Below are 12,803 nucleotides of genomic sequence, written 5' to 3'. Positions count from 1 at the left end.
TTCTTAAGAAGGCACGGTCTGACCTCTTCACTGCACAGTTCAAAGCAGTTTCCTTTTTCGTCATCTGGAAATATTCTTTGCTGACTCATGAAATATGATTAAATGCCATTAACTTGTCACAATGAAATTGTCTACTATATAGGAGCGCTGTAAAAATTCAGGGAAAATATCCTAATCTACCACACATTCAGACATGAAAAATATCCGTCCCTTCGGGTAATGTTAAAAGTATTCTCATTCACAGCATCAAGGGAATCTAATGATTTGAGTAATTCTTGAAATCTAGAAAGGTCACCATTAATTCAGACCCAGGAGAAAACTCATCCAGAGTGAAAGCCAGTGCACAAATTAAAAGCTTGCCTCAGATTTGTGATATCTGAGCATGTGGCCAGGTGGGTGGTGTGAATCAGTGGCCACAGGCACCATGAAAGATTTGGGGATCGATCAATCAATCAATCAATCAATCAGAATAGAGCTGGAAGGGACCTTGGAGGTCTTCTAGTCCAAGCTCAAGCAGGAAATCCTATAACATGAATGCTTGACTGAAAGTCCCTTGGGGAGAAGGTAAGTATGCTATAATGGTTTCATGAATCGTAATCAGATTAACCCAGGGCAGGGTGGCTTAGATCTTCAGGCTGGATTATCACTCATGAATCAAATCAGAATAGAGCAGACATGTCAAACACAAGGCCTGGAGGCCAGATCCGGCCCGCGAAGTGGTTTCATGCGGCCCGTGAAGCCATCCTGGAAACAGTGAGGGAACGGCCCCCACTGCCTTGGCCCTGGCCCAGAGACCCTCAGATCTGTCCCACTCCTACCCAGGCCCCCATAGGCACCCTTGATGCGAATGATGTAGAGCTGGCCATGCCCACCCAGTAGGCCATACGCACTTTAGCCACGCCCACCCAGTAGGCCACACCCACCCAGCCCCCTGAGGGCAACCGCAATGCTGATGCGGCCCTCAATGAAATTGAGTTTGACACCCCTGGAATAGAGCATCCACAGCCAACCACTGGTTTAATTAACAACTGTAGATTCATTCTAAAATCGTACTGATTTGCTTAACCACTGCCACAAAAAGGTGATAAAATTGGTCATCGACCAGTTTTACAACCATTATGAGTTACAACTGTGATAGGCAGGCTCCATTATGGTCATAACTTGAGTACTACCTCTATAGCCAATTGGAATAAATGAAGTTTTAGCCTTTTTGTGGTGCTGATTTCCTGGTCTGGACTATCTATTGGGGCTCTCATAGGGTGAGGAGGCTAAACTATTGGGCTTCAAATGCTGATCTCCAACTCGGATCCCTCTTGGAAAATAAGGAACTTGGTACAATAAATGTGAGTTGCAAGATCAAATGCCAACACAGCTAGTGGGCATCACATTTTCAAACCAAGATATCCATGTGGAGAAGGCTGGAATTGGCTGTATGTTTGCCATATTTTTAAAATGATTTTGGCTTCGATATATTTTTTAAAATGATCTTGGCTTCAATATAAAACTCAACCGTAGAGGGTGTGTTCACAAAATAATTGCCCTCATCAAAAGAACCTTTTTTTAAAAAAAAAATAAATCTATTAAACTTACTCAGCCTGCCTAAACTAATCAAAGACATTCAAAAGTTAACACTTTATAATTTATAAACAATGCAAGAAAACAGGACATCTTCTCTCTGCTCAAGTATCCTAACAGATTTCAGCCATACAGACAGTGTTTCTTGACTTCAGGGAGTTTTTTCTTTTTTTTAATCCCATTTATATCCCGCCCTTCTCCGAAGACTCAGGGCGGCTTACAATCTAAGCACAAATCAAATGTGCTTGGCAATAGCCTTCATTCTATGTATATGCCTGCTTATTAGGGCTTTCAGCCCCTCCCCCAGCGGCATTATTACAAAGTCAGCTTATTGCCCCCAACAATCTGGGTCCTCATTTTACCTACCTTGGAAGGATGGAAGGCTGAGTCAACCTTGAGCCTGGTGGGATGTGAACCTGCAATAATTGCAGGCAGCTGGTGTTACTTAGGGAGGCATTAGCCCACTGCTCCACCAAGGCTCCTTTAAGACAGGGGTCCCCAACCCCTGGTCTGTGGACCGGCACTGGTCCACGGCATGCCAGAAACTGATCCATGCAAACAAGCGAAACCCCATCCACGGGATGCAGGCAGCATGTTAGGACTATGTCTGTTGCCTAACTGGTTGGGTTGGCAATATATAAACCAAGACTGTATGGTTGCAGTTAAAGCTGTAATGTATACCTTTAATAGTGAATGCACTGCGCTATAGTTTCTGCTGATTGGTCAGCAATGTCCCCAATGGCCATAAGAGGGAGCTAGAGACATGGCTTCTCTCTGTTACAATTCATGTCTCTCTGCTATTGATTACTGTTTGTCATGGTTTGTGCTTTGCTTTGCTACTGTATGCAGAACCTGAAGAACTGTGATTAATGTGTTTTGACTTACTGCCTGGTAAGACGAGTCTGCAGTAGATAATCCTTGGACTGTTGCTATCGGCTATACTTTAAGTATCTGTGTATGACCTGGACTGTTTCTTGGACTGTGCTATTACTTTATCCTACAAGTAAACTCTTTACACAACTCAGTGTATCTGTGTGGTTGCTGTACACAATTCATTACTCCCACAATCCTGTTTTTTCCATGCAAACTCTTGTGTTTTTCTTAAGAGTAGCTCTGCACATCCTTTTCGTAGCACATGAAACCACACCCCCTTCGGTCTGCAGAAAAACCTCTCTCTACGGAACTTCTGCCCCAAAGGTTGGGGGCCACTGCTTGAAGATGTGTGAATTTCAACTCCCAGAATTCTCAACCAGCATGCTGGCTGGGGAATTCTGGGAGTTGCAAGTCCACACATCTTAAAAGTTCTTGAGGTTGAGAAACACTGATGTAGACAAGCAGCAAGGTTTATTTGGCTGCTTCAGCCAAGCTATTGAAAGCTTGGGACAATGCTGTGACAGTGTCCAATATCTGATGGCGATCCTGTTCAGCCAAGCGTGTGCCGCAACGTTGTGCAAACTTGTCCGGATGCCACAGAGCCTGCTGACGCCGGAGGAAGCGCCGATAAGCTCTTTTTTCTGAAGGATCTACACCACGAAGGGCTGCTGCGGCCATTTCCTCAGGAGTCCCAGTTGAACTTGGCCAGGGAATGTCCTTGTAAGACAATGGACGTGAACTGTCTGAGGAGAAGACTCGGCTGCAGCCTTCCTCGTAACGTCTTCTCTTGGCTGACTGAACCTCTTCCTCCTTGGCTTGGGCACGTTTTAGGTACTCTAGATGCTCTTGCTCCAGGAAGTGCTGGAGGTGAATGGAAGACTTTGGAGCTTCTTTTTTGGGCCTTCGGTGACGCTGTTCCTCTTCTTGCCTACGTTTTTGCCTGTATTCTCGGTGTAAGCGATCAGCCCATTCCTCGAACGTTTCTGAGTTGGGACCAGTAGAGAAATCTTCTAGAAAAGAACAGGGAAATAAGTCAGGGGGGGGGGTGCATCATGCTCCATGAAGGTCCCTTTCAAATCTAGTTATGCCACAACTTTCTTACTTTCTAAGACAGTAGAACAAGTGATAAGATAACCTTTATTGTCGTTTTTTACTGTGGGCAGGCACAACGGCACACATCGAAAATGAAATTTAGTTGCCCGCTCTCAAAGTGAAACACATACGTGACACACACCTAACCATACTATATACAACATATGTGTAGACCCACGCCCCTACATATACATAACAAATAAATATTAAATACTGTCCATCTTGAATATATAACGGTAGGTGGAAGCTTGAGAGTTCACAAGGTTGATGCTGTATGGAATGAAACTATGGCTGAATCTGGATGTTCTGCTACGGACACCACGAAGCCTCCTCCCAGAAGGTAACAAGGAAAACAGGTCGTGAAGTGTCCAAAGTCTAAATGCTGCAAAATTACTTAAATAATAGCAAAATGGGTGCTTCAGAAAATGAAAACCAGGCAGAATCTCTGGTCAAACTGATTGAGGGAGTTATTTAAATTTTAAAAGAAGTGTAGGAGGCCTGAAAACGTGTCTCAGCAGCAATAGCAATAAGACTTATATACTATTTTATAGTGCTTTACAGCCCTCTCTAAGTGGTTTACAGAGTCAGCATATTATCCCCAACAATCTGGGTCCTCATTTTACCAAACTCAGAAAGATGGAAGGCTGAATCAACCTTCAGCTGGTCAGGATCGAAATCTTGGCTTTGGGCAGAGTTAGCCTGCAATACTGCATTCTAACCACTGAGCTAACCCTTCTTAGTGGCAACTCCACAAATTCATCTGTCATGATCATGGCTCAGACCTCCACAGAGGAGAGCACCTTATGGACTGTGAGATCTTCACTTCTAAGGAAAGTCTAGCTTCACCTTCATGCTGCCATGGGGTCTCCTGAAACTCGTCCTCCCATTCATTGAGAAGCTTGCATCTCCACTCTCTCTCAGCCTCATGTTCTGCCTGATTTTCTTCAAGTGTTTCCTTGGGACACTGTGGAGAATTAAAACACATCACTCTATATCTGAGAAAAGGTGACAAAACCAAATCAGTTGATGATCCTTCCCTTCTTCCTTTCCTTTCCGCCCTTCCTTCTTCCTTTCTTTTTTTTCCCTTTCCCCTCCCCTCCCCTTCCTTTCCTTCCCTTCCTTTCCCTTTCCTCCTTCCCTTTCCCCCTCTTCACCAAAAGGAAACACACAAAAATGTAATAGAACAGTGATGGTCCTAAAAACAATCCTACTACAAAACATAAAAGTAATAATGATTAAAATAAATGATACAGATCTTTTTCTCTTTCTTTTCTCTCTCCTCACTCTCCATTAAAGTTTTCATTTATTTCAAGTTCCAACAGTCTCCTCCCTCTGATACCGTTACTGATGGATTACTGATACCCATTTCTCTTCTGCTGCTGTGTTCAAGAGATCTCCTGGAGTTTTTCCAGCTTTATTCTTGATGCTCATGGCAGATGGACAGTGGATTCGCAAGGGTACAAACAGATCTTCATACACTGAGAAAAAACAACTTTAATGATTAGCACCATTTAGTGGCTTCTGAGCAAATTGCAGCAAATTGTGTTCGAATTTTCATAGTTGCTACACCCACTGTAAATAGTGTAGGAAAACGGGCTTCTCTATTTCTAGATTGTAAAAGCCAGTGTGTTAGACCATTAAGCAAAGTGCTTCACAAACCCTTAAAAACTAATAGTATAACTCTGCATAACTAGCATAACTCTGGTATACCACAAATTGCTTCTTTAGATGTAGGGGGTATTATATAAATAATAATAATAAACCTTTATTGTCCAAGTACAACATGTGTACATTGAGATTAGCTGAGCCTCCCCCCGTACTCTCTCCCCCCAACACACAGTGACAACAAACCCTCCATCCCACCACACCATGTGAACCAACTACACCACACACCGGCCTCCCAAGTCAATTCTGCATAAGATTATGTCCCATTTATAACCTCTGGATACCCTTTAATAAATCTGATGAATTGAATTACAGGTGAAACTCGAAAAATTAGAATATCGTGCAAAGGTTCATTTATTTCAGTAATGCTACTTAAAAGGGGAAACTAATATATGAGATAGACTCATTACATGCAAAGCAAGATAGTTCAAGCCGTGATTTGTCATAATTGTGATGATTATGGCTTCCAGCTCATGAAAACCCCAAATCCACAATCTCAGTAAATTAGAATATTACATGCAATCAATAAAATAAGGAGTGTACATAGAACAATATCGGACCTCTGAAAAGTATAAGCATGCATATGTACTCAGTACTTGGTTTGGGCCCCTTTTGCAGCAATTGCTGCCTCAATGCAGCGTGGCATGGAAGCTATCAGCCTGTGGCACTGCTGAGGTGTTATGGAAGACCAGGATGCTTCAATAGCGGCCTTCAGCTCTTCTGCATTGTTCGGTCTCATGTCTCATCTTTCTCTTGGCAATGCCCCATAGATTCTCTATGGGGTTCAGGTCAGGCGAGTTTGCTGGCCAATCAAGCACAGTAATCCCACAGTCATTGAACCAGGTTTTGGTGCTTTTGGCAGTATGGGCAGGTGCCAGGTCCTGCTGGAAAATGAAGTCAGCATCCCCATAAAGCTCATCTGTGGAAGAAAGCATGAAGTGCTCCAAAATCTCCTGGTAGACGGCTGCGTTGACCCTGGACTTAATGAAGCACAGTGGACCAACACCAGCAGATGACATGGCTCCCCAAATCAACACAGACTGTGGAAACTTCACAATGGACTTCAAGCATCTTGCAGTGTGTGCCTCTCCATTCTTCCTCCAGACTCTGGGTCCTTGGTTTCCAAATGAGATGCAAAAGTTGCTCTCATCATAAAAGAGGACTTTGGACCACTGAGCAACAGACCAGGTCTGTTTTTCTTTAGCCCAGGTAAGACGCTACTGACGTTGTTTGTTGTTCAGGAGCGGCTTGACAAGAGGAATACGACATTTGAAGCCCATGTCCAGGATCCGTCTGTGTGTGGTGGCTCTTGATGCACTGACTCCAGCCTCAGTCCACTCCTTGCGAAAGTCCCCAACACTTTTGAATGGCCTTTTCCTGACAATCCTCTCCAGGCTGAGGTCATCCCTGCTGCTTGTGCACCTTTTTCTTCCACACTTTTCTCTTCCACATAACTTTCTATTAATGTGCTTTGATACAGCACTTTGGGAACATCCAACTTCTTTTGCAATTACCTTTTGAGGCTTTTCCTCCTTATGAAGGGTGTCAATGATGGTTTTCTGCACAACTGTCAGATCAGCAGTCTTCCCCATGATTGTGATTCCTACTGAACCAGACTAAGAGACCATTTAAAGGCTCAGGAACCCCTTGCAGGTGTTATGGCTTAATTAGCTGATTAGAGTGGGACACTTTGAGCCTAGAATATTGCACCTTTTCACAATATTCTAATTTACTGAGATTGTGGATTTGGGGTTTTCATGAGCTGTAAGCCATAATCATCACAATTATGACAAATCAAGGCTTGAACTATCTTGCTTTGCGTGTAATGAGTCTATCTCATATATTAGTTTTCCCTTTTAAGTTGCGTTACTGAAATAAATGAACTTTTGCACGATATTCTAATTTTTCGAGTTTCACCTGTATTGTCTACAAAACTTATACTATAATACAGCAGCTTATCTTAAAAGTGTCAGAAACATTTGCTCAGCAATTCACATTAACCAGCATCTGTTCTATGACACAGAACTAAAAATCTGAAATAAATAAAGAGAAAAACATTACCAGAATTTCTGTTCCTCTCTGAATCTTTTCCTACACTTCAACTTTTTTGGGAAGAAGAAAAATATTGAATAAAAGCAATTAAGGAAAAATACCCTTGAAAACTGATGGAATATCTAGAACTATTATATGTTTTGGCTCCTAATCTTGTAAAGATTTCTATGATTGTGTTCCTATTTTATTGTATTTGCTAGACTTATATGGATAGTCCTCAGCTTACATCCACAGTTGGGACCAGAACTTCCTTCGCTAAGCGATTCCATCATTAAATGAGTCATGCATGACTTTTGACACAGTTGTTAAGTAAATCACTGTGGTTGTTAAGCAAATCCAGCTTCCCCTGTTAACTTTACTTATTGGAAGGATCCTGGGAAGGTTGCAAGTGATGATCACATGACCCAGAGATTCTGCAAATGCCATAAATACATGCTGGTTGCCAAGTGCCTAAATGGCAATCATGTGACTGTATGGACACTGTCACAGTCATAAATGTGAGGATTGGTCATAAATCACTTTTTCCAGTGCTGTGGTAACTTTAAATAGTCACTAAACAAATGGTCATAAGTCGAGGACTACCTGTAGCTCACTTTTCCTCTAGTACTTTAAGACACCTCATAAGGGGTCTCCACTCACTTTATCTTAACTTTTTGTCATTCAAATAACAACCTTGCAAGGAATGTTTAGCTAGGCTGGGCATGACAGACTAAACGTCACTGTCAAAGTTGAATTGCTAAGATGCCTGCTAACTTCTATTGCTACTCAGCTTGCCACAGAAACAGGGGGGAGGGGGTAGAAAGCATCGGGAGGAAACGGGAGTCTAAGAAGCCATCCAGGGATCGTGGGAACCTACAAGAATGCCAAGATCACTAATGCAGGTGTCTTGACGGAGAGGTGGACCGTTCTCATAATAAACCAAAGACATATGATTGGGCAACATGAACACTCGGTGGGTGGGGGTTAAGGGAAGCTATTGTTAACTAGGCAGATTTTCGTATGGGAAAATCAGAGCTGGTTTCGCTTCTTCAGTTCTGAGATGTGTAATCAAAAAAGATCTATCTTTTATGGCACTTCAAAGCCTTGAAGATTCCTTGGATTTGAGTTTGTTAATCAGACAGTTGACAGTCACCCAATGACTTTCTACAACTGAAGAGGGACTGGAATTTGGACCAGGAGGAGACCCAATAAAAGATTGTTGTTGGGAAAAATCTGTAGAAGCACCATGTACTTCAAGTCTGAGGTACTAAATGAAATGTAATCCTCTATGTATCTATGACAAATAACCAATTTGCTCCAAATGAAGCTACTACCACTGATTCTATTGGGGCCTCCTGGCTCCCACCCAAGTGAGCAAAAAATAGGAATGGTTTCCACACGAATCCTCTGCACCCAAGGGGCATCTCGGAACAATAAATTAACATTTATTGTGGTCAGAGGGCACTGACCCACAATATGGCACACAGTCTGCTTTGGAGCACCCCAGCTATATCCCAAAGAGGATACTATTCCCCATTTATGGAGGACCTGCCATGTTGAGTCGTAATCCTATTAAGGACTGACCAGGTTTTACAGGGTAGATTAAATAGGGTTTCCTGCCTGAGCAGGGGGTTGGACTAGATGACCTCCAAGGTCCCTTCCAACTTCTTCTTCAACTCCTTCTCCTTCTCCTTATTCTTATTCTTATTCTTATTATTAGTATTATTAGTTCAGCTATAAAGCAGGGAATGTTGTGACACTCTGAAGGAGCAGCAGAGGACCATACTTGTGTTGAGGGCTAAAGCAGATTGAAGTTGTTATCCAGCAAATTTCTAGCTGTCCTAATTAAAATAAAAGACTGTGAATGCTCCAACACTGTAGGATTTTAAGAAGAGACTGGACAGCCATTTGTCTGAAATAGTATAGGGTTTCCTGCCTGAGCAGGGGGTTGGATTAGATGACCTCTAAGGTACCTTTCAACTTTTATTATTATTATTATTATTATTATTATTATTATTATTATTATTATTATTATTATTATTATTATTATTATTATTATTATTAAACAGACAATCTGTCCTATTGCTATTTACTATCTCCATATGATAGATGAGAGATCTCCATTTTTTGGAAGCCGATGTCCTTATATTTTAACTAAGCAGCAAAACAAAGTTCTAGAGTTTTGTCTCACCACGGTCTCCTCCATGTGCTACATGTCGGGCAGCCAAATGCAGAGCTGTGTCTCCACGGTGGTCTGGGAGAGAAGGGTCTGCCCCATACTTCAGTAAAAGGATGGCAGCTTTGTGGTCCAGGAGGGCACAGCATCGGTGCAGGGGTGTGTGGTTTCTGTGTCCCTTCATTTCGCCCAGGTCCAAGACTTTTCTGTGATGCCGCAGGAGTCTGCGCAACTTGTGACGGCGGCCACATTCCACGTAGCGCCATAAGCGACGCTGGTACCTCAATGCCATGGAACCTGACGGGCAATGGAAGTTGCTGCTCAACAACAAGCTGGGGGGAAAAATATAATATTAATTCCTCTGACTCAGCCTGCCCATCTTTTACAGGATTGTTGTAGGGAAAACAAGGGGCAGCAATATTAGATATGTCTGCTCTCTTGAGTTACTGTATGTGTGCGTATGTGTGAAGGACTGAGGTTGGAATTAGGAAAGTTTGTTAAAGGAATCACTGAGGCAGAAAGTTGCAGCTGCAATGAGTGTAACAAATGGTAGGGACACTACTGCCTAGCAACAAGAAAGTTACAAGTTAGAAGGATGCTAGCTAAGGCATGTAGATTACATAAACTTTGGTAACCTTTGGTAATAGTAAAAGACACACCTCTTTTGATAAGAACGCGTATTAACAGCGTGCAATGAATGAAGAAGGAGGGTAAAGCAGAACCCAATCAAAAGAAACATGTGTCAAGGAACCAATGAGTGATTCTTAGGGTGTTGGCTTCCTTAATCATAACTGTATAAAATTTGTGCTAGTTCATTGTTCAAGGTCTTGCTTCCTTTAACTGCTGAGACCCTTTTGCTGGAGTACTCCAAAAGTACAGAAGAAGCTCGAAATACCATTCATCATATCTGGTGGACTTTATTGGCTTTGACACCAGGCTAGGACCCATTTTGGGTACAACATGTGTGTGTGTGTGTGTGATAAAAATATAAAATAACAATAAATAGTTCTGCAAAACTATTTTGAAAAGCAGCAGTTGTAACCCACTGGGTTAGTTGAGTCCTCCAGCTCCATTATCTCTCCATGCAGAATGCCAAAATTCCTTCTCTGGGCTGAGTGATAAAGGAGAAAGGAAAGGGAGTGATTGTGGGGGGAAAAAGCCACCTAGAACTAATGAACCCCCAAATTAATCAAAACAGCCTTGATCTTCCTGGACCAGCTGCAAAAAGGGTGACCCTTGCACTTTATAAGAAGCACCATCCTAACTCCTGCTGCTTTGAGAGTTGCCTGTAATTCTTCAGGCACCTTCACCTGTTCCTCCCCATTTTACTCAACCCTCTTCTGCTTCTGAAGCAGAAGCCTCAACTCTTCCTTATTATTCTACCATTCTTAGTATAAAATGAGGTCCTGAACCTCACTGAGAGGGAATTGACTCTATTATTGGTACAAGGACTCAGTTCTAACACCAAAGACTTGGCCAGGGTTGACTTGTGAAACAGATCATGAACTGCTCATATGCAAGTACCAAGTGAAGCTGAATCAGCAGAAGAAAGCCAGGTTTCCATGATCTTGAGCACACAACTACCATTTTCAAGAAAAACACCAGGAAACATTTTGAGGTCCTGAGCCTACGGATAGGGAACTAAAGGAAGTGAGGAATGAAATCAAAGTTATTAAGGAGGAATGTGAAAATGCACTGCCAAAGATCAAGAATTAGGGAAAGAAACCCAAAACACGCACAACTACCAGCTTTAAGCAATGACGGTGAGGACACTAAAATGAAACATAGCTAGGTCTTCATTCAGTTTACGTCCGTGTGCATCAGCGAGAAAAGGGACCGGGAGGTGGGGAATGTTGGCAGGGAAGGGAAACGGTAAAGCCTCTGTGCTTCTGGTTGCCCTTTCGCCCTACTATTTGTAAAAAGGTTGAAAAAATACACTGAATTGTACTTTCGAACTGATGTCTAATTCGAATCGCTTCCTTGCTAAGGAGTGATAATCCAGCCTGAAGATCTAAACCAGGGGTCTTCAAACTCGGCCCTTTTATGACTCATGGACTTCAACTCCCAGAATTCCTCAGCCAGGCACACTGGCTGAGTAACTCTGGGAGTTGAAGTCCATGAGTCATAAAAGGGCCGACTTTGAAGACCCCTGATCTAAACCGTCCCCTCTCCCCAGGTCAATCTGAATACGATTCCCGAAACAGGAAGAGAAAGGGGCATACTTACCTCCCCAAGGGAGCTTCGATCAAACATCTGTTATGTTATTTTTCTGTAAGTCCTTAAAATTGTCCCTTAAAAGTAAAGCATTGTGCTGCATTTAATTCGCTGAAATGCACCTTTTCTTTATTCACTCTCACTCTGGATTCCCGGGCAACTAAATTCGTCCCCTTTCCCTTCCTGTTCCTCCCTCCCCGTCCCAGAGCACCCCTCTCCTTTAATTATTGCTCTTTCCTTTCGTAAACAAACTCTTCAATACACTCTCACTTCCTCCATAAATTAAAATTAACAAGTATCCAGTACTATATACAAAAAAAGTCCGGCGTCTATAAAACAAAACGGAATAAAACTGCCGCAAGTAAGGGCGGAAGTACTAAGGGGTTCTCTTAAACATCAACGATGATTTCATTATGCCCGTACTTGGTGTTCAACGTTTAAGAGTCCGACTGGGAAACCAGAGCCGTAAGCACAAAGCAGGCGGTTGGAGGGGTGGGGGAGGGGAAAGAAAAGAAGCAGGCTTTCTCGAATCGGATGTCCTCCAGATGTATTAAAGCGCAGTTCCCAGCAGGCGAACATATTGTGAGGTGAAAGGAATGGGGATTAGAAACTTCCTGTGTGCCTGAATCACTTTCTTAGGTTTCTGTAGGCTACTATAGCCGGAGTGCAAAATTTGAGCAGGAGCAAATTGACGGGGGATAAAACTTCACTGCTGCCATCTATTGGTTACCCAGGTATTTTTTTTAAAACTCAAACAAGGTGGTCGTAAACCAGGGGTCTTCAAACTAGGCCCTTTTACGACTTGTGGACTTCAACTCCCAGAATTCCTCAGCCAGGCATGCTGGCTGAGGAATTCTGGGAGTTGAAGTCCACAAGTCATAAAAGGGCCAAGTTTGAAGATCCCTGTCCTAAACAGATGGGTTTGGGATTAGCATGTATACTTATAATACAAATATCTGCCAAAACGAAATGTGAAAATTAGTACTATAAAATAGGAATTCATACTGAGGACGCCTGACCAGAGGGGCTTTTGTCCAGGTTCGCCTGGTGCGCCAGTTGCGACCCTATCTGGACCGAGATTCCCTACACACAGTCACCCATGCACTCGTGACCTCCCGGTAGGACTACTGCAATGCTCTCTATATGGGGCTGCCCTCGAGGACCACTCGGAGGCTTC

General features: G+C 42.9%; 1 protein-coding gene across 2 annotated transcripts; it reads right to left on the bottom strand.

Annotated features, from left to right (window-relative positions):
* Nucleotides 1–1,128: 1,128 nt before the first annotated feature.
* Nucleotides 1,129–11,819, bottom strand: NFKBIL1 (NFKB inhibitor like 1). 2 transcript variants are annotated; one of them, XM_081316998.1, is made up of 5 exons: nt 11,639–11,819; nt 9,428–9,744; nt 4,903–5,018; nt 4,387–4,504; nt 1,129–3,458 (listed from the first exon to the last, which is right to left on the bottom strand). In XM_081316998.1, the coding sequence occupies exons 2-5, from the start codon at nt 9,702–9,704 to the stop codon at nt 2,920–2,922; spliced, it is 1,050 nt and encodes a 349-aa protein (XP_081173124.1). In that variant the 5' UTR covers nt 9,705–9,744; nt 11,639–11,819; the 3' UTR covers nt 1,129–2,919. The 2 variants fall into 2 exon arrangements, with proteins under 2 accessions (XP_081173124.1, XP_081173125.1); XM_081316999.1 differs by having other exon boundaries at nt 1,129–3,455.
* Between the last annotated feature and the right edge of the window lie 984 nt (nt 11,820–12,803).

The sequence above is a fragment of the Vipera berus genome (genome assembly GCF_964194415.1).
Source record: "Vipera berus genome assembly, chromosome: 2".
NCBI lineage: Eukaryota > Metazoa > Chordata > Lepidosauria > Squamata > Viperidae > Vipera > Vipera berus.
Note: the sequence above shows the minus strand (reverse complement) of the source record. Positions and strands in the feature narration are given on the sequence as shown.